Source organism: Athalia rosae, chromosome 6 (genome assembly GCF_917208135.1).
Source record: "Athalia rosae chromosome 6, iyAthRosa1.1, whole genome shotgun sequence".
NCBI lineage: Eukaryota > Metazoa > Arthropoda > Insecta > Hymenoptera > Athaliidae > Athalia > Athalia rosae.
The window spans coordinates 4,611,812-4,631,438 of NC_064031.1; the positions used below are offsets into that span (position 1 = coordinate 4,611,812).

Here is a 19,627-nt window from a genome sequence, read left to right on the forward strand (position 1 = left end):
TAGAGCACGATGTACCCTAAGTCTCCCTTCTATCAAAGCCTTTTACAGCGCTGATCCATAATACTGCGGTTCTGCTCATGTGTGATGATAAGATTTCAATGTAAATGCGGTCGGTAAAGACAGAAAACTAAAGGAAAGCATCTAGAATGAACCATCTGCACTAAATCCAGACTAGTCGTGTACAGTGTCGTGTCCATACCGTTGAGTGTAGATAGGTGTATACATACTTTGGCTAGGAAGTTTACGTACATGTGTACATACATATACAACTGAACCAACGAATGTCACGAATTCAGACCTACACTGCTCTGGATTCGTTGTTTACTAGTTGGGAGATCTGTCAAAATATTAAATTCCTTTGGTACGCAATGTTCTTATATATGTATTTGTATATATAAAACTGCTCTAAAAAAAACTGGTACTAGTTTGAATCTTAATATTCGAAACTTGCAATTATTGCAATTTCAGTCAACAGTATGAATAGGTTAGTATTTCAGGTAAAGTGAAGATATACTTTGAAAAATAGTCATCGATGTTATAACAAATACAGAACTGAATCGATTATTTTTCACCCTGCGGAACACAGACCACCAAAAATGAGTAGTACGGACGGTGTAGAGATGGATCAAGAATTAGCAAAGCGTCTATTAATCGAGGGAGCTACGTTGGTGTTGCTGAATGTGCCTCCTGGGACAGATTTTGGAGTGGATATGAAATCTTGGAATACTGGAGACAAATTCAAAGGTGTTAAAATGATCCCTCCAGGTTTTCATTACATTCATTACAGGTAAATATGTAAACTAATGAAAGCACAGTAGCTTGAAACTAAGGTGGAACAACTATAGATATGTAACTTTTATTTTAACGTATAGTGCTGCTAATGGATTCGATGACCTTGCACCCCGTGTCGGTTTTATTCATAATTTTACAAAATCTGAGTTTTTGGCAATGACCTGGGATGCCGAGAAAGAGGACATTAGTACAGAAGGTAAGTAAAACAAACTTTTTATGGTCACTATCAACATAATCAGCCATCATTAAATTATTACACTAAATTGCACAATTGTTTTTCTTTTAAAAGCTCCTTCAGCTGAAACGGTTAATCGTCTAAAGCAGAATCTAGCTAGCCTTGATCAGTATCTTGGGCCATATCCTTATGATATTTGGGAACAGTGGAAGGGATTGACAACGAAAGTTGATGCTGCAGTCATAGAACGATGCACACCAGTTTGTGGGTATGAAAAAATCTCATGTCATTTTCATCTGGTATGAAAATGTTTCAACATACATGATTTTGCAGGTATATACGTTCGGCACTAGAGCTGGAAAATTGTGACGATGCCTCAAGACCAAGAGGGGGCGAGACTGTCCAGAAACGAACTCGTCGTAGTGGATTATCCGCGGAAGATAGAGAGCAGCAGCTCCTTCCACAATTGAAACCAAGACCAGGAACTGAGCTCAGGTTAACTAAGCTACCTGAAAAAAATTACCCAGATGATGCAACACCTGCAGAAGTAACACAACATTCTCTTGATACTAGCTATGCTTTGGACGCCATGTTAAATCAATTAAAAAAGTAAGTTATCTTATTATCATGAACGGATCTGTTCAGTATTTACTTCATTCAACATCCACAACTTCAAAAATTGGAGTACGCAACATGCATTCGTTTTATCTCAAAATTACGCAATTTACAGCCCGATCGAAATAATTGGAGAGCTTCAGCTGGCATTCGTCTGCTTTTTATCAGGACAGAGTCTGGATGCATTTGAACATTGGAAAAAGTTGGTTGGCCTGTTGTGTGGCGCAGATGCAGCGATATCAATGAGACGTGCTATTTTCGCGGAGTTCCTGAATACGCTGGAGGCTCAAGTAGAATGCGTGCCTGAAGAAATGTTGTGCGATATCGTAGCTAGTAATAATTTCGTCTATCACAATCTTCGTAATTTATTTGCCAATATTGAAGCCAGTGAAAAAGTTGATGGGCGGCTGAAGACGCAAGCAGTTAGACTGCGTGATAGACTAACAAAGAAATTTTTCTGGGATTTTACGTGCTTACAGGATGAAGAAGATGACGAAGCACCGGTTGTCGTATCTCTGGACTGAAATTTTTACAAACTTCTTAGAAGTTTTTTAGTCTACAAAATATCAACATTTCAAATATATTTATTGTAGAGTCTATATACAGCTGGGATTTTTACATAATAATATACATATTGCACATTTTGTGAATTGTTTTTCTATTATCTGAACCTATTTCCCGACTTAAAAAAAGAACAAAAGGTAGGCTGAGTTTCATCTACAGGAGTGAATGCATTTTGAAAATGAACGCGAATTCGACTGCACAATTTAGATATCAATCAAACACACGCGAATAGGTGATTACAAAATTTACTAGGTCACAAGTTTTTCTAAGAGAAGTTGGAATCTGGTTCGGGACTGTGAAGTTCAATGATTTTCTGCAGCTGTGACGAAATTTACATTTTTATATCCAATTAACACGACTGAAGAATATTCAACGACATCCCTGAAGATAATGTATTTTCTCATGATCAATTCTTAAATCTGATGTAGCGGTATGCGTGAAGAGGTAAAGCTGGTCTTCCAAGTTCCAGGTAATCACTCGACCTTATGCATTGGTACCAAAACATAGTTAGCCAAACTCAATTTCGAATGACACAAACACCGTCGCCCAATCCTACAATCCCTGCCCCGCAGATAAATAGAACAGAACGAAGACTTTGAGACTGGATCGTGAGATATACATGAACCAGTATGAATCAGTTGGGTATGAAAGTTAGCATTTATATCGCAAATTTTTTTATGTAAATGTCATAATTATATAAGATAAGACAGCGGTTCCAAATTATAGAGGCCACGTTCGGACGCGTCCCAATGATCTTGTGCCCTTACGATACTGTGCAAATTACCGATTGATAACAGTAACAAAATAAATTGTGGAATAGCGTTGGTGATAGTATTGCGGAAAATTTGTACAGAGAAAGGCGGCCGAGGAAATAGAAATATACGTAAAATCCCCAATCATCAGAATTAAAATTACACGTGTATATTTTGTAATTGGAATATTCAGATTACAGATTTTAAGAAATCTACAATCAAACATGAGAACCAAAGCATGGTTCACTACATTTTAGGACCTCGCTACTTATATTCGTGCAATCCAGACACACGTGCTTCATCATCTCTTGATTCTTCGTTTGAAAATTTCCTATCCATGCACCAAAGAAGGTGAAGGATTCTCATGGTTCATTGCACATAATGCAGTTAGCGAGTGGGTAGATAGATTCGGTAGCGATTGAAGTAAGGTCGTAAAGACACAGTTTTCGACAGACATGTTCAGGGGACTTTGCAACGCAGCTTTTTATTACGTTCCGAGCCAACATCCATCCTTCCTAACTATAGCGGTGTTATTTTATACCCTTTTCCGATATCAAGTCTTGAATGTCCACGCACCGCCGTACAAATTTTGGTGCATCTCCTTGCATCTGATTCACGATGCACGTGGAGTTCATCAAATCTACGAGACACGTGATGATAAAATCCACTTTCATTTCATTCGCGTGAAACATCTCCATGTTATCACTGAACATTATTCCTATAAGACGGCCACCACTTCTAACCGTAACGTTTTGTACCTATATCTTTTGCGAGCATTTTCCAACTCATGATATCTGTAATGAAAATTTAAAACTACAGAACTCTTGGTACCCTGACTTCTCTTATGTAAGCATATATGCATGCAATAAATGATCATCAAACAGGGTCAAAAAATGTATACTTATAAAGGTCAATGTAAAAAAATCTCTGGGAATTTTTGTCGATCTTTGGGTCAAATTTAAAGTTTTTCTTTCATAGTGTTCAATGAGGGTTTGTACAGGGAAGCGATTGACCTTTGGATACCTGTCTAGTATGCGTAAATATTGCTCAGGAATCTTTGTATTACATTCTTTTACCCCGTCTCTTCTTATCAAAAAAGGAACTTCGCAAGGAATTTTGAAAAGGATTTGTAATGATTGACGATGAAGAATGTTGAGAAAGCAATTGGGAATATCTTTATTATGAACTTTCGAGCGGGAGAAGGTATGTGGGTGCGCTGCATAAATATTTTATTTTATTTATTTCTTTTTTTTTGCCAGATAATTAGTATCGATGGGTCACATTAATAATTGCCTACAATTCAAAAATGGCGAAGGTTTGTCTTTGAGAAATTCACACGCTTCCTTGACGGTGTAATCTCCAGCTATGTTTGGTAAAAATTCTTGCGTTGTTTTTTCGATGCAGTTATTCAAAAAATCCTCGTCGAGACGTGGCTTTGGTAATTTACCCAAACACATTTCCGTCAGATCGTAAGGAGCGTCCATATTTTGGGATCCTAGGAAGTCGTTCCGGATTTCGGTGTTCTTCAACCAGTTCATCAACAAAGCCTGACACATCCAAGTCAGAGGATTGTGTCGGAAATTAAATTCGTCTGCCTTAAAATTACCGAATGTAGATGTCGGCAAACAGGATATCTCGTTGTTTGAGATATCCAGCGCTTCCAGAGGGGGGATAATTGAAAAGAAATCATCTTCCACGTATTTTATTTGATTGTCCTGGAACGATACTGTCTTCAAGTTTACTAGTCCTCTGAACCAAGCGCTTTTTATGACGCGTAATTTGTTTCTTGTAAAAGCGAGCAAGTCAAGTTTTGTCAATCCGTAGAACGCGTCGTCCTCGATCTCCTCAACTTCACAATGAAAAAATGCGAGCCTTTCCAAATGTTGACTCAGCCGAGAAAATGACCCATCTTTCACTACTCGGGCCTTCGAGTTTGTAAAAGTCAATCTGGGTATGTCGATCGGTGCTTTTTTAACGTCTGCCAAATAATCATCAGACTTGAAACACTGGTACCAGTAAACATTTCGAGTTGCAGTGTTCCTAACTAAACACAAACTGTCAGCAATTCCAGCCAAACTTGCAACGCAGAGTATTAGAATAGAAAAACGCCTGTCTAGCTTCATCCTGATTCTGAGATAGATGCGTACTGAATCGTCTCTATTTGCGAACCGAAACTTATAGTCGAGAACACGGCTGGCTCATTTATTCAATTGACACTCTAGGGTAATTGGAGACCAAAAAATTGCCGTGTCAATTTTCGACGAAGTTGGGTCGAGGAATTAAAATCTAAATAGACACCGTAGATCCCATGAAGCATTATCCTGGTGGTTAGTTTCTGAAATATTGTTAATATCTGAAAATATTCATCAGACCACTCGGATACTGATTGAAATGAAACTAAAAAGTTCGTTTGCGTTATCTATAGGGTTATCTGCAACTACTTTTGCAAGTCTGCGTGTCGGACATAACATATTACTAAGTATATATTTCAAGAACAAAGTACAATTTATTTATTTCAGAATTGATCCAGCAGTTTACAATGCTTCCAAATGGCATACGCGGACATCCGTCTGTTGATTATCATTAATATTTTGTGTATCGCTAATCGTAACAATTATGATACATGATACAAGTGATTATCTTGATATAAAATTCAGATACAAAGTCTTTCATATTTCAATTTATCTCATTCTCTGGATAATCTGTACTTCTTGGACTGCCACGTTCGGCTGTGGGCGTTGAGTATAGAGGGGCTTTCGGAATCCAGAATGTGTCGAACCAGGCTAAACATTCAGGTGTCCAGTGGTTTCCGTGTAGGAGTATCTCCTCGAATGAGTCATACTTCGCTCGGAATTCCTCCCTTGGAAGGCAGGTCAACTCGTTGTTGGCGATGCTCAAGCCGAATTCTTGGGAGTTCAGCCTTGTGAAAAAATCTCCTTGTATCTGTTTAATGTGATTTTCAGCTAGCGAAAGAGCATGCAGCTCTGGGAGATTGTCAAACCACTTCCCCTTTATCACTTCTAAGTTATTGCCGATCAGGAAGAGAAGCTCAATTTTGGGAATTCCCTGAAACGCTTCGTCTTCGATTTCTACGAGCTCTACGTAATAGAAGATAAGGGTGTGCAAGCTTTGTCCAAATCTAGCGAAAGATCGGTTCCTGAGAACTGGAATTGTTGAATAAGTGAATGATATTGCACTGGTATTTGAAGGCAACGGTACAAGACTTTCGAGGTAATTGGAGATGGCGTAGCACTTGTAGAAACCAACGTAATCGGTCGTATTGCCTAGGGTTACACAATGGCGTTGATTCAGATCTTTACTCTCAACTATCAGTCCCGAATAACTAATCACGCCGAAAATGGCTAAGGTAACAATTATATTCATATTGATCACTTTTATTTTTGCGATGCGCATGAAATACTGAGGCTCCGGTACTCACGCGCGCAAATATATCAGCGAACAAGCTCTGAACTGGCGCATTCTGGTAGTAAACATCTGAATCCTTCGATTTACAATAAAATAATAAACGAAATTACGAATTCTAATATATTCAGAAGTGCAAAAAAAAAAACCATCGTATTACCCGTTACAAGCAGCAATAAGAACCGGCGTACCGGTTTTTGCCACTGTAACAGCCGCCAAAGATCGTTATCGTTCACGATCCGTAGTTTATTTACAGATGTTGATCACCCGATCACATGAATATTTTTCTACTTCATCGCAACATCAGAATTTACGGTTTCCCATGGAAAAGTAGTTTTATATACGGCTGTCGAGTGAAGTGAGGCGACTCTGGAAAAAACTCAACCTCTTTGCCCTATACATATTGTGCACATGTGGATTGTAATAATCCAAAAATATCGTTCGATTGCTTTGCAAAAAATTAGCGATTTGTCGAACATAAAAAATACTCTCAGTAAAACCGAGGACTATGAAAAGTTATACTATGTACGTACTTTAGAAAAATATTATTGACGAAGTATAAGTTTATCAAAAATAGATAAGAAAATTAAACAACAATGATAAATGAACTTTATTTTGTAAGCAGAAAAGTATCGCGGTTATTCGATTTGATCTCGATACCCTCTACGTCTATCTAAAAAAACAAAGTATTGCTACATTTGCGTTTTGGCTCAGAATAAAATCTCAGCTCATCCAATATTCCAATTCCATTAACTGGCACAGCAACGTGAAGATATATGCATACAATAAATACAATAATATGTATAAATACAATAGATCTCTGATACTGGCAATGAGTTATTTCAGCAGTGGATACATGTAACAAGTCTATAATAGATAGTTACAAGTTGTTAATATATCTCTAAATACTCAATTATTGCGACCACAGTCATAATACAGATCAGGATGGGTCTCTAAAAATGCACACAGCTCTTCCTCTGAATGAATTGTTTCCTCAAAAGCAGGTGGCTCAGTTCTCACATTTTTTCCGCTCACGAGAAATCGTTCAGCTAGGGCTTCTTCTGATACGAAAGACTGGATCCAGGTCAGACATTCAGGATCCCACGGGTTCTCCTGTAAGGCCAAATCCGTAATGTCGGCATATTTTGTTCGGAATTCCTCCCTTGGAAGACAGTTCAATTCGTTGGTGGCGAGGGATATGAGAAGCGGAGACGGGAGTGTCGTGAAAACGCTACCCTCTATCGTTTTGATGTGGTTGTTGGTTAACGCGACAGTGTGAAGTCCCGGAAGATTATTGAACCACACTCCTTTTATGACTTCCAAACGATTACCGAACAGGATTAAAGTACTGAGGTTACGAAGTCCTTGGAATGCGTCGTCTTCGATTTCCGTGGTCTCAGCGTCAGAGATGATCAGCGCTTGTAAACTTTCTGCAAATTTGTCGAATGATCGGTTTTTGAGAACTGGAATTCTCGAATAACCGAATGATATCGCTTGTGTATCGGCCTCCATCGATTCAAGCTCTTTCGTGTAATTGGAAACTTGGTAGCACTTGTAGCTCTTGAACTGTCTGTCCGTAGCATTGCTTTGGAAAACGCAAAATGCACCCTCAACCATTAATCCCGGAAGGCTCGCCGCGACGAAAATTGCCAACGGAACAACGTAACTCATGATCGACCCGTTCATTTTGTGATGTCGACAATATACTAAAGCTCCGAATATCGCGCATGCAAATTTATCGGGAAGTGTCCCGACTAATATTTACGCCGATAATGATGAGATAATAACGAGATGATGACGACGAATATGAAACCGAATCTTATTTTTATGATCGAAGTTCATCCGGTTACGTAACATTCGCCGACTTGATATTGAACTATCAGTTGGGTAATAAATTGTTGTTTGCACAATCTTCTCGCATGTAAGGTCGAATGAAACCTCCGCGTTCTTTACACTACTGATAATGGTAAAAAAAACTGGATCTTTCGCCTGAGTATTCGTACATGGTCGAATTTTATTTAGCTGTCTGAAATTTTTTCATTCGACATTACAGATTGTCGGAAGTGTAATAGTCGAAATATATGCGGTTTGATCAACGTGGATCAACCATAGATATATCAACGTTAAAATTAGCCCTCACGTTCTTCGGAGAGAGAAACTTGGAGCGCTTTCGATAAATGATTGTGTATCTTTTTACCATAGATATATTGAACCTTTCAAATAGGTAGCAGAGTCCTTGAAAGTTTCCTGTGCTCTCCGATTGAAGTTTTTTTTTAAGGATCAGGTGCGTGAAGAAGGTTGTAGGATAATAATGTGGATCATGTTCAAGCGTAATAGAAGTAGTAATATTCTAATCATACAATTTTACATTATCTAGCGAAATGACTCACTCTATTGTCTTGGCAACTATGAAATTCTAGGCTTATTTTGTACAGTGTCATCGCAGGACACAGGCAATGAAAGCTAATTTTGCGGTTAACATATAGGTCAATTATACAAGGTACAAGATACATTTTGGTTTTTATTTTTCCATTTTTTTTTTCGTAATATACGTATGGCTCGTACGACTTCGTATCGGTAATTACTCGGTGCAATTCAAGAATGGGGAATGTTTGCCTCTTATGAACTCGCAAACCTGTTTAACCGTATAATTTTCTTTATTTGGCAGATAGTTGCGAACCTCGTCCGCAACGCATTCGCTGAGTAGCCTTTCGTTCAGTCGGTCTTTCGGCAGCTTGGACGCACAAATTGTTGCCAGTTCGTAGGATTCGTCCAAATTCCGAAGATCGCGGAAGTCCCCGCTGATATTCGTGTTCCTCAACCATTTCATCAGTAACACATCACAAGTCCAGGTGAAAGGATTGTGTTCGATGTCGAGTTGCCTCGTTCTAAAATTTCCGATCGAGTCGATCGGAATGCAGGCCAATCGGTTGTAAGAAATATCCATCACATCCAAGGGTGGTAAATTTGAAAAGACGTTATCCTCTATTTGTTTGACGATGTTGTGTCCAAACGAAATTTTCTTCAAACTCGAAAGTCCCACGAACCACGCAGCTCTTATCACCTCTATCTTGTTTCCCACAAAAGCCAAGATTTCCAAATTGTTGAGACCCTTGAACGCGTTGTTTTCGATTTCTCGAACACCACAGTAGAAAAATTGCAGCGTTTTCAAATTTTTTCCTAACCGATGAAAAGCTCCACCTGGGATGATCGGCGTGTTTGAGATAGAAAATGACAACTGATCAACATCGATCGGTGCTTTTTTCAACTCTGTCAATAACTCATTCTCTTCTACCCTGAAGCACTGGTACCAAAACGTATTTCTGGATCCGCCATTTCTCAGTAAACACGAACCGCTCGTCTGCCCGGCAAGCTCTATCGCAGTGACCACAATGGCTGCTATCAAACTTTGAAACTTCATACTGATTCTGTCGAGGTCTACGTTGACTGAGCTCTCAAAATACATCGGAGGAGTTTTATACCAGCTACCTTGAACACGTCGTATATCGGTGTAATTGTCTTAAATTTTCGTAACGTGACACTAATTGCAGGAATCGCGTGTGGAGAAGAACAGAAAACGTAGGTATTTACTGTGTACGATTTATTTCCTGGTCATGGCGCTTCATTGACCGCCAAGGGTCATTCTCCGCGACCTCAGCGTGTTTTTGCGCCCCATTCTCAGCCGTCGTAATGTGATTTTTATTCAGAAAGTATCGCTCATGTTCAGCTAATAGGAATTTCAATCGAAAAAATATTCAATTCACTTATGGGAAAAATGGTTTTTAACCATCCCGCGGTTCAGAGTAATTTTCGACATGGACTTACCTCATTTATTTGTTAGAATTTTTCGTCCTCTATTCGGGATTTGCAATTGGATTGGACAGAAGGATCGATAAAGCATGACGAGTATATGTATTTTTCACGAAGATCCAAGAGTATAAAGCAAATATAATGTTCATACATGTTTCAGAATCTTTTCGCCTAAAAACAAAGCTAACATCTAATTAAGAAGAAAGCTATACCTAAAAATATTCATCATACAATATCTAACGTGCTGTAATTTTTTAAATATTGGCCTCACATTTTAAAAATGGGGATGACGGCCTGCCTTTGAGTGATCGACAAAGTTGCTTGACTGTATAATTCTTTTCGTCGAGTAGAAATCCACGTTCTTGTTCCTCGACGCAACTCCTAAGAAACTCTTCATTCAGTTGAATTTTCGGTATTTTTGATGCGCAGGTAACCGCGAAGCGATAAGATGGGTCGTCGCCGTCAAGTTCAACGAAGTCCCCGCGTATTGACGGGGTATTCTTCAGCTGCTCCATTGTCGCCACATAGGACATCAGAGTGAAAGGGTTACGAGCGAAGCTAAACCGCTTCAACTTTGAATTTTCGAACGATTTCGTGGGTAGGTTGGTCAGTCGGTTGCCGGAAATATCCAAAATTTCTAAATTTGGTGGTAAAGCTGAAAAGAATGTGTCGTCCACGTGTTTGATTTTGTTACCCATGAACAAGGCCGCCTTCAAATTCGTCAATCCCTCGAACCATGAGCTTTTAATGACCTGCAATTTGTTTCCCATCAAACCAAGCCGTTCCAATTTTCTCAATCCCTGAAATGCGTTGTCTTCTATATCCTCAATACCGCAAAATAGGAACGCGATTATTCTCAAGTTCGCCTTGAAACGATCGAAAGATTTGTCTCGTAAAACCGGTATCTTTGATTGAGTAAAATAGAGAACCGGCACGTCGAACGGAGCTTTTCGAAGATCCGTCAGATAGTCATTGGATCTGAAGCACTGAAACCAGTATTCTTCAGGCGTAATTGACCCATTTGTGATAAAACACAGACCACTGGCCCTCCCAGCGAGTTCCGCAACGTAGAAAATAACAATTAGGCCAACTGCACTTTGAAGCTTCATCCTAGTTTTGAGGCGGACGTGATACTGGAGTCTGTAGAATTGTGAGCGGAATTTTATACCGCGAATGCTAATTCATCATTTATCCAATTGTCTCGTCGTTCTCGATCGTCACGATGCGCCGCACGACTGAATGTTTGAGTTTCTCAGAAACATCAAAGCAATTGTAACTCTTCGCGTCAATCTTTTAACCAGCAAATTGTAGGATTATTAGAACGGAAGCGTTCATAAAGCGAATGGACATGTAGTAATAAGAATAACTTAATCCATTTTTGAAAGTTTAAGAGCTTTCGTTTGAGATAGGTAATGTCTTTTTTTTACTCGTCATTTTATTTTATGCGTCATTACTCTCTATGGCAACTTACAAACGGGGATGGATGTTTCTTGAGGAATCCACAAAAATATTCCATTGTGTAATATTTTTTATCGGGCAAAAGACCGTTCAATGTTGTTTCCATGCATTTTTTCATATTCTCACCATTAAGCTGTTCGTGATGTTGCAAAAGTTTCTCTTCGCAGACCAACAAGACTTCCGCGGATGGGTCGAAATTACCTTTCTCAAAATCGGATTCTTGGACGTCATTTTCTCTCACCCATTTCACCAACCCATACATGCATTCCCAAGTGAGCGGATTCAATTGGAAGAAGAATTTCTCGGTCTTGAAATTTCCGAGCATTTTCGGTGAGAGACAAGTCAATTCATTCAAGGCAATATCGAATACTTTGAGGGGTGGCAGGATCGAAAAAAAATTTGGTTCTACGCTTCTGATCTTGTTATCCACGAAGGACACGGTCTCCAAGTTGGTCAGTCCTCTTACCCAGGCACTTTTCACCATCTCCAGATTGCAGCTTTTGATCTCCAATGTGTTCAATTTCGAAAGACCCTCGAAAGCGTTGTCCTCAATTTTTCCGATGTTGGAAAATGATATTTCAAGTTTTTCTAGAGCGCTGCTCAAACGAGAAAACGATCTATCGCGTAGCACCGGTATCCTTGATTTACTTAAGGTCACACGTGATACATCAACCGGTGCTGCTTCGATGTCCATCGAATAATTATTCGTAGCGTAACAACGGTACCAGTAAACATTTTGACTCTCGGTGTTGCTGACCACGCAAGAACCGCTTACTTGCGATCCGCTGGACCCAAACAGAATAAAAACACAAATCACCCCCGCGCCTTGGAGCTTCATACTGAACTTCGGGCGGACGCACACTGAATTGGCAAGAATCGTGAACTGAATTTTATACCTAGAATCTACCTCAATTGCCTTGTTCTCCTCTACCCCCGCGTAATTGAAGCCGTCTACAATTTAATGCTTATCTTATTCATGCAGAAGTTATCTACATACAAGCGTGGCGATTCTTTACGTTCGTTTATCGCGGCTAATGGATTGCTGATTTTGCAGGATTATTTTGTATTTATTTCTAAATCTTAAGTTTCATCTCAATTTATCCTGAATATTTCGTCCTGGTTTTGGAGCGGATTTGAAAATAAGTATAAACTCAAAAGTGTCATGGAAGCATGAGTACATAGGTAAGTATATTTTAGAGAATAACGCCAGTGCATATACATGGTATGTGTATTTCATTGTACATCAAAGGAATTAAATAATTATATCCATATGTATTACCAGCTTGTGGTAAGATCCTGTGATTATTTCACGTTTATTTGTTACAATTTAAAAAGTGCGAAGGTCTCGCCTTAAGAAATTCGCAGACTTGTTTGACCGTATAATTTTTTCTGCTAGGTAGAAAGGCCTGTTTCGTTTCGTCGACGCACTTCTTAAGAAACTCTTCGTTGAGTTGAAATCTTGGGGCATTCGATGCACAAATACTCGCAAGCTCGTACGTGGGATCGACGCCTCCGGGTTCAAGAAAGTCTCCCGTTATGGTCGTATCCTTGAGCCAGTCCATGACCAGGACATGGCACATCAAAGTGAGGTGATTATGCCCGAAATTGAACTCTTGGGTTTTGAAATTACCGACTGAGAACGTCGGTAGACAGGTGAGCTGATTCCCAGAAATATCCAATTTCTCCAATGGCGGAAAACCGGAAAAAAAATTCTCCTGCACATGCCTAATTTTGTTGTTCCGAAATATTACTTCCCTCAAGCTTGAAAGTCCTTCGAACCAGGCGCTTTTTATCACGTGTAATTTATTGTCGATAAAAGCTAACGTCATAAGTTTCGTCAGACCCCTAAAAGCATCTTCCTCTATCTCCTCAACGCCGCAACGGTGGTACCAAATCACCTCCAAAGATTTTCTCAGACGATCGAAGGACCTGTTTCTTATCACCGGTATGTTGGATCGAGTAAAAGTCAGCATGGCAACGTCGACCGGCGCTCTTCCCAAATCATTGTTGTAATCGTTGTCCGATCTGAAGCACTGGTACATATATCTTGGCTCTTGTAACGTCACATTTCTAACGATACACGAACCGCTGGTCACCTGTACCAACCCCACCATCACGCAGAGCGCAGGAATCAGGCAAACAATTTCAAGCTTCATGCTGATTCTTAGACGGACGCGTACTAAATTATCTCGACCCATGAGCGGAATCTTATACCGCGAATACTATACAGCAGGCATAGCGCACTCGTCTAATTATCAGAATTGGCGTCGCTCACGCATGGTTTAAACTGTTTGAGAAGAATTATCGTGTACTTTTTGTCCTCGTGTTAATTTTCATATGAAACGGTTAAAAGAATAATGTAAAAGAATAATACGGAAGTGTTAATAAGCGCGACGAAAAACGTAGCTTGATGAAACTAGATTATGTTTTTCTGTTGTGCAAAGCTAATTTTTTACTTTAATGGAAAGGGGCCATGAGTGGAGAGGGCCTCTCCTTCATAAATTGGTAAATTTGGCTGACCGTGTGTTCTCCTTGCGGTGGTATGAGACTGTTCAGAGTATTAATGGCGCACCTTTTCATGTTTTCGCCGTTTAGCTGGTCATAACTTTGTCGCAATTCATCTTCGCATTCCATCAATACTTCGGAAGAAGGGTCGAAGTCGCCCTTCCCAAAATCGGATTGTTCGATCCCCTTTTTTTCCACCCAGTCCATGAGAGCGTACATGCATTCCCAGGTTAGTGAATTTAAACGGAAGAAGAATTTCTTCGTCCTGAAAGGCGTGAGCGATCCTGTGTGAATGCAGTTCAAGTCGTTCCACGATATGTCGAAGACGTCGAGTGACGGTACGATGGAAAAAAAGCTGTTTTCTATACGCTTTATGTCATTGTTGCCGAAGGAAACTATCTTCAGACTCGGAAGTCCTTTGAACCAAGCACCTTTCAATGTCTGTAAATTGCAGTGCGTAATCTCCAGTATTTTTAGCTTTAGAAGACCCTCGAAAGCGCTGTTCTCAATTGTTCCAATTTCGGAATAGGTAATTTGAAGACTCTCGAGACCGCTGCTCAATCGAGCGAACGATCTGTTGCGTATCACTTGTATTTGAGCGGTGTCGAATTTAACACGTGGAATGTCGATCGGTGCACTCTCGATATCGGCCAAATAATTATTCGACATAAAACAATGGTACAAATACACCTTCGGAGTTCTCGTGTTGATCATCAAACACGAACCGGCGACTCCACGCGGTCCCGTGAACGCCACCACCGCAACGAGGACACAAATTAGGCCGATCTTTTCGAGCTTCATACTGATTCTGAGACGGACGCAGACTGAATTATCCCGAATCGTCAAGTGAATTTTATACCACCTCCAGACTCTCAAACAGTAGAGTACCTACTCCATAACGTGCAAGTATAATTATAACATTGCAGAAGACGATACAGAAGAACTTCATACGAAAATATCGTTCGGTTACGTCCGGAAATTTTTAATTTTCACGTTCAGGATAATTAGTTTACCAGGAGAAACCGTGAATTCCAACAAAATGGAAAACCTCGGAAACATTTACTAAATTCCGTTACCTAGTCATGTGATCGACTGAACTAGGTATATACATATAACTGGGCACGAAAGAAACCGAGTACGTCAAAGTTTTTTTCATGTTTTTTTATTCAACACTGGTACACCAATAAAAATGAAATTAGTTGGTAAAAAAATGATCCGCTGTTTCTTTGTGAAATAATATTTGCATGTACACAAATTTGAAGCTCGATTATTCCGTGTAGAATAATATAAGTATATAATCGATGTATACGTGTAATAATAGTGTTAGCAATATCCTTGCACAGGAGATTCTGCCTCCGTTTGCTTGGATTTATCAGGATGAAAAATTATAGTTAACCGCGCTCTCATGTTATGCATTACATGCATATGAAGTAATGACATTCATTTTTTCATCGATTAAACTACAGCCGATTGACTTGCAGCCTCTAGAGCGCGATTCTCTTCGGAAAGCAATGTTACCTTTTGCTCGTATTTGCCGCGAAGATCTTGGAAGAGATGAAGTTGCGTTTCGTATTCTTTTTTCAAATCTGCGTTTAGTCGGACCGCCGCATCCATTTTGCTCAGCATAGTATTGTGCCTGTCTCGTTCAGCTGTGATCTTAGATTCCATCGAGTCTACGTCATTCTGGATTAGGAAAATATGTTATAAGCCACTTCAATAACGTCTATGGTATTTGTTATTAGTAAACAAAAAATCTCAAAAAAATAAAAATTGAGGATTACAGATTGACTGACGATGATGGTACTCACCTGCAAATGCTTTACTTCCATGTTGCGGATGTTGAGCAAGTCCTTGGTGATGGCAACGACTTCCTTCAACGAAGACACCTGCTTCGACAAGGCGTTTATTTGCGTTTGTTGATTGGCGACCAGACGACCGCGATCGTCAAGCATCAGTTGTGTTTGCGTGAGCATGTTTTTAAGGTCTTCTTTTTCTCTTCGCAGGGTGATTTCATCCCCATTACCGCTGGTAACCGCTGTATAGGACGCCTGAAGTGCTGCCAATTTTCTTTCAGTTTCACCAAGTTTTCGTTGATAATTATCACGCTCGTGTGTTCGTTTCTATCGGATGATAAAGATTCGTTGGATTCATCCTCGGTCCAGGCACGATAATATTTTTCAATACTCACTTGAATTTCTGATTCCAGTTTTGAAACCTCTGCTGCAGTGTTCGATTCATTTCCGTTCGTTTCTGATGTTACCAGGTCTTTTTGAGGAGGATTATTTCCCTCCTGGAGCGAAAGGCTCTATGAGATGAATTATTGAATACTTGAAGTACGTATAATATTTTCGTTCATACCTCTTTGGGCGATTGATCTTCGACGAGTGTAGGAACTGCACGGGGCTTAGCATCTTCTTCGGATTGCGTCGGGGAATCAACTACGGGAACAATAATTGCATCGCCGGTATTTTGTACCGGCAAAGAAGATGGAGCTTCACTAGCAATCTGCACCACCGAATCTCCCCCGGCGTTACAAACGGTTTCAATATTTTCTGACATCTTTTGCAATCGAGACGAGTCTGATTGATCGAAAAATAAATAAAAAAAAAAAAAAAAAATGACAAGGCGATAGGTTACTATCTTTGAGTTATAATTGTTTCCCGCGCAATGTTTCCCGTCGCTATTGACGAACGTCTAATTGCTTGGTCGAGAATTAATTATGATCAATTGATATATTCACATGTTCAGATTCGTCGAATCGAATCGCAGTTCTTCTTTATACTTACGTCTTGAGTAACAGAACGACGAGAATCGACTAGCTCTTCAATTTATTTTTGGAAATCAACTGCGTGTGCGTTATTTTGGTACTCTCGCTGCCTCTGCATCACAGCTGCGCGTTGAATTTTACAGCCTGCTCTTATAGCGCTTTAACGATGCAAAAGATGTGAGCACAATAATTAAACTATTAGGCATAAAGATCGAGAAAAAAAAGTTCACAATTCAGGAGAAATTGCAATATAATTGAATTACCTTTTTTTGAGTGTGTAGATTTTTTTTTTACCCTAGAAAAGTCTATGAGCAAAAAAGGGATGGGTAAAGGGATAATCTGAAGAACAAAGATATATGTATACTTATAATGTAGATTAACTGAAATGTTAGCACAATATATTAGAATTATTTATTGTATGCATGACGTTATGCGTATTATAACTAATTCTATATTTCAATATGCGGGAAATTTTGAAAATCGTGCACCTCGACGTCAGGATTGGGTTGTTCCGAATAGTTGCGCTCAAGCAGTCAAAACAAATACAGTCCTACAAAATCTTCATCATTGAAAATATGAATCGATCTGAAATTCGTTGCATATTATTTTTTTAATTTTTTCTGTATTTGAGATTATATTTCATCATTTCGGAGACTGGAATGAAACTAATTCGTTATTAAGTTCACTCTAGCAGTCAGCAGTTCTTCAGCGCAGACGCTAGTACCTGTGTGGTTCGTTGTTAGGGGATCGGATATACCATTCAATCAATATCAGGGTAAATATCGCAAGTCTTGTCACAAAATTTCTACCAAAATATAAGCTATGAATGAAGTATATTCACTTATCAATTAACGCTGCGCGTCAATAAATTATATGGCTCACTAATTCAATCCTCGAATGTGTCATCATCCTAACCTCGATTTCTCTCATACTAGTCTATGGAACTTGTAAATTCGCACGAGTATTTTGTTAGCTTTGATAAAACTTGATTGAAGAATATACAACTGAATTTAAAATTGAACAGTTGATCTTAAAATGGAAGAATACGCAAGAGAACCATGCCCCTGGCGTATCGTAGATGACTGTGGTGGTGCATTTACAATGGGAGCAATTGGAGGCGCAGTATTTCAAAGCATAAAGGGATTCAGGAACGCGCCGAGTGGATTAAACAAGCGCTTTGTGGGGAGTTTGATGGCCATAAAACAGAGGTCGCCGATAATTGCTGGAAACTTTGCAATTTGGGGTGGCATGTTCTCAACAATCGATTGTACATTAGTCCACTTCAGACATAAGGAAGATCCTTGGAATTCTATAATCAGTGGAGCAGCTACCGGTGGAATACTTGCAGCTCGAAATGGATTACCAGCGATGGCAGGAAGCGCAATAATAGGCGGTGTACTCTTAGCACTCATAGAAGGTGTCGGTATTCTATTCACCAGACTTTCTGCCGAACAATTCAAACCCCCTGCTCTTGTAGTGGATGATCCGTCACAACTTGGCCCTCCCCCTACACTTGGAGAGCAACACCCAAATTATTGATTCTAGCTTAGAAGTTGACTCTCCATAGGATATTTCAATTAGTTCTTTACATTTTAATATTGGTTTACCTCCGATTTCGCATGGGAATAAATGTCCCACTTCATCGTGACATTTTTTGTTATTTTGGACAAAGACAAAGAAAATTGTACAGAATACATTATAGGAAAACATTCGCACCTTAGTGATTAATGGAATAAAATAATAATATGTTATGTTACTTAATAATGTTTTATTTATTGTTGTTTAACTATGCATAAAAAGGTTCTAACGTTCTTAGTCATACCACAATACCTACTGATCTATAATTTACTTTAATAAACCAATGTTTCCAATTTTGGTTACACTTTTTGAAATATGCTAACTTTCAATCAAATTTCGAATTTCGGTGTGTTTGCAACTTATATTTTGGATAGCTATTCTAGTTACTGTCTTCTTCTTCCATATCGCCTACAAGGTTCCAAGAACTTGGTACATCAAGATCAAGGTCCAAATCCAATTCTTCCTTCAAACTGATGTTATTCACAGGTGCACTATATGTGTTGGTGGTGGTGGATGACATTGCAGGTCGAGCATTCTTTCTCAAGGCATTTATCAACTGAAGCTGTTCAACCTAAAAGAGTATATAAACATAATAAACTCTTCGATTCCTCCAACTGCAATGTTCGAATGTCCTAACAATGATCATCTAATTGCCATGTGATCAGATTTTTTTCTTGCCTGCAGTGCTTCAAGCTGTCTGTCAATTTTTGAGAGCATCTTCTGAATCAACTCCTCCTCTTCTTTCAACTCTTTTTGATATCTAACTAGATCATTAGTTGGCGTAATGGTGGGCATCGCCGGATTACTTGTTTTAGCAAAATTTGGATACAAACGTCAACGATACAACTGACACATGCGTGAGGTTAAGCCTGCAGACTGCCTCAGAAGACTGTCTCGAAGACACTGCCAATCGAATGATTTTGGTACTACCAGAAGACCAAGTTTCAGAGTCGGTAAGCCAGAGCCCAATTGATTTGGAGAGCATTTTATCATCAGTCAACAATTTCATTTTAGGCTCTAAAAATCTCAAAAATCCGAATCTTTTGATTTATTCGATAGTTCACTTATCCTGCACAAAAATTTGAAACGAATTTTCGCACTCCAATTACGGTTCTATCAATCTCGTTTTCCGTCATTGGCGAGTCATCCAGAATTCATTACGTTCGAGTTACTTTTGACAATAAATTG

The 19,627-nt window shown here is 39.3% G+C and overlaps 9 protein-coding genes across 11 annotated transcripts; 2 read left to right on the plus strand and 7 right to left on the minus strand.

The window, feature by feature from the left end:
- Positions 1 to 89: 89 nt before the first annotated feature.
- On the plus strand, positions 90 to 2,226 carry LOC105687867 (protein AAR2 homolog). Its single transcript, XM_012403778.3, has 6 exons — positions 90 to 484; positions 587 to 787; positions 873 to 988; positions 1,082 to 1,235; positions 1,301 to 1,576; positions 1,698 to 2,226. The coding sequence occupies exons 1-6, from the start codon at positions 477 to 479 to the stop codon at positions 2,104 to 2,106; spliced, it is 1,164 nt and encodes a 387-aa protein (XP_012259201.2). The 5' UTR covers positions 90 to 476; the 3' UTR covers positions 2,107 to 2,226.
- A 1,949-nt stretch (positions 2,227 to 4,175) lies between these two features.
- Positions 4,176 to 5,021, minus strand: LOC105687878 (reticulon-4 receptor-like 1). Its single transcript, XM_012403817.3, has one exon. The coding sequence runs from the start codon at positions 5,019 to 5,021 to the stop codon at positions 4,176 to 4,178; it is 846 nt and encodes a 281-aa protein (XP_012259240.1).
- Positions 5,022 to 5,382: 361 nt separating this feature from the next.
- LOC112694958 (phospholipase A2 inhibitor-like) lies at positions 5,383 to 7,127 on the minus strand. Its single transcript, XM_025746622.2, has one exon. It carries the CDS (start codon positions 6,310 to 6,312, stop codon positions 5,575 to 5,577), a length of 738 nt encoding a protein of 245 aa, XP_025602407.2. The 5' UTR covers positions 6,313 to 7,127; the 3' UTR covers positions 5,383 to 5,574.
- On the minus strand, positions 6,908 to 14,895 carry LOC105687853. Its single transcript, XM_048656848.1, has 5 exons — positions 12,914 to 14,895; positions 11,603 to 12,540; positions 10,388 to 11,312; positions 8,907 to 9,840; positions 6,908 to 8,080 (listed from the first exon to the last, which is right to left on the minus strand). The coding sequence occupies exons 1-5, from the start codon at positions 13,785 to 13,787 to the stop codon at positions 7,231 to 7,233; spliced, it is 4,521 nt and encodes a 1,506-aa protein (XP_048512805.1). The 5' UTR covers positions 13,788 to 14,895; the 3' UTR covers positions 6,908 to 7,230.
- On the minus strand, positions 11,415 to 12,463 carry LOC112694957 (leucine-rich repeat-containing protein let-4-like). Its single transcript, XM_025746621.2, has one exon. It carries the CDS (start codon positions 12,425 to 12,427, stop codon positions 11,582 to 11,584), a length of 846 nt encoding a protein of 281 aa, XP_025602406.2. The 5' UTR covers positions 12,428 to 12,463; the 3' UTR covers positions 11,415 to 11,581.
- On the minus strand, positions 14,047 to 14,895 carry LOC105687856 (nyctalopin-like). The gene has a single exon (XM_012403766.2). The coding sequence runs from the start codon at positions 14,893 to 14,895 to the stop codon at positions 14,047 to 14,049; it is 849 nt and encodes a 282-aa protein (XP_012259189.2).
- A 649-nt stretch (positions 14,896 to 15,544) lies between these two features.
- LOC105687877 lies at positions 15,545 to 17,030 on the minus strand. 3 transcript variants are annotated; one of them, XM_048657183.1, is made up of 5 exons: positions 16,881 to 17,030; positions 16,453 to 16,673; positions 16,283 to 16,384; positions 15,903 to 16,214; positions 15,545 to 15,777 (listed from the first exon to the last, which is right to left on the minus strand). In XM_048657183.1, exons 2-5 carry the CDS (start codon positions 16,651 to 16,653, stop codon positions 15,550 to 15,552), a joined length of 843 nt encoding a protein of 280 aa, XP_048513140.1. In that variant the 5' UTR covers positions 16,654 to 16,673; positions 16,881 to 17,030; the 3' UTR covers positions 15,545 to 15,549. The 3 variants fall into 3 exon arrangements, with proteins under 3 accessions (XP_048513140.1, XP_012259238.2, XP_048513139.1); XM_012403815.3 differs by having other exon boundaries at positions 16,283 to 16,399; XM_048657182.1 differs by having other exon boundaries at positions 16,283 to 16,399; positions 16,835 to 16,892.
- Positions 17,031 to 17,533: 503 nt separating this feature from the next.
- LOC105687862 (mitochondrial import inner membrane translocase subunit Tim17-B-like) lies at positions 17,534 to 18,617 on the plus strand. The gene is made up of 2 exons (XM_012403774.3): positions 17,534 to 17,636; positions 17,886 to 18,617. Exon 2 carries the CDS (start codon positions 17,897 to 17,899, stop codon positions 18,398 to 18,400), a length of 504 nt encoding a protein of 167 aa, XP_012259197.1. The 5' UTR covers positions 17,534 to 17,636; positions 17,886 to 17,896; the 3' UTR covers positions 18,401 to 18,617.
- On the minus strand, positions 18,610 to 19,342 carry LOC105687863. Its single transcript, XM_012403775.3, has 2 exons — positions 19,118 to 19,342; positions 18,610 to 19,010 (listed from the first exon to the last, which is right to left on the minus strand). Exons 1-2 carry the CDS (start codon positions 19,232 to 19,234, stop codon positions 18,819 to 18,821), a joined length of 309 nt encoding a protein of 102 aa, XP_012259198.1. The 5' UTR covers positions 19,235 to 19,342; the 3' UTR covers positions 18,610 to 18,818.
- Positions 19,343 to 19,627: the final 285 nt, after the last annotated feature.

Bases quoted from the DNA above. Each gene is read 5' to 3' on its own strand.
- LOC105687867 (XM_012403778.3), top strand. The intron at 788-872 runs GTAAATATGTAA...TTTAACGTATAG, and splicing joins TTTCATTACATTCATTACAG to TGCTGCTAATGGATTCGATG. The intron at 989-1,081 runs GTAAGTAAAACA...TTCTTTTAAAAG, and splicing joins AGAGGACATTAGTACAGAAG to CTCCTTCAGCTGAAACGGTT.
- LOC105687878 (XM_012403817.3), bottom strand. From the start codon at position 5,021: ATGAAGCTAGACAGGCGTTTTTCTATTCTAATACTCTGCGTTGCAAGT.
- LOC112694958 (XM_025746622.2), bottom strand. From the start codon at position 6,312: ATGCGCATCGCAAAAATAAAAGTGATCAATATGAATATAATTGTTACC.
- LOC112694957 (XM_025746621.2), bottom strand. From the start codon at position 12,427: ATGAAGCTCCAAGGCGCGGGGGTGATTTGTGTTTTTATTCTGTTTGGG.
- LOC105687853 (XM_048656848.1), bottom strand. From the start codon at position 13,787: ATGGGTCGAGATAATTTAGTACGCGTCCGTCTAAGAATCAGCATGAAG. The intron at 12,541-12,913 runs GTAACAAATAAA...ATTAAATTGTAG, and splicing joins ACCTTCGCACTTTTTAAATT to ACGGCTTCAATTACGCGGGG. The intron at 8,081-8,906 runs GTAATTACCGAT...ATCGGCGTAAAT, and splicing joins CCATTCTTGAATTGCACCGA to ATTAGTCGGGACACTTCCCG.
- LOC105687856 (XM_012403766.2), bottom strand. From the start codon at position 14,895: ATGAAGCTCGAAAAGATCGGCCTAATTTGTGTCCTCGTTGCGGTGGTG.
- LOC105687877 (XM_012403815.3), bottom strand. From the start codon at position 16,653: ATGTCAGAAAATATTGAAACCGTTTGTAACGCCGGGGGAGATTCGGTG. The intron at 16,215-16,282 runs GTGAGTATTGAA...ATCATCCGATAG, and splicing joins AACTGGAATCAGAAATTCAA to AAACGAACACACGAGCGTGA. The intron at 15,778-15,902 runs GTGAGTACCATC...TTCCTAATCCAG, and splicing joins TGGAAGTAAAGCATTTGCAG to AATGACGTAGACTCGATGGA.
- LOC105687862 (XM_012403774.3), top strand. From the start codon at position 17,897: ATGGAAGAATACGCAAGAGAACCATGCCCCTGGCGTATCGTAGATGAC.
- LOC105687863 (XM_012403775.3), bottom strand. From the start codon at position 19,234: ATGCCCACCATTACGCCAACTAATGATCTAGTTAGATATCAAAAAGAG. The intron at 19,011-19,117 runs GCAAGAAAAAAA...ATACTCTTTTAG, and splicing joins GACAGCTTGAAGCACTGCAG to GTTGAACAGCTTCAGTTGAT.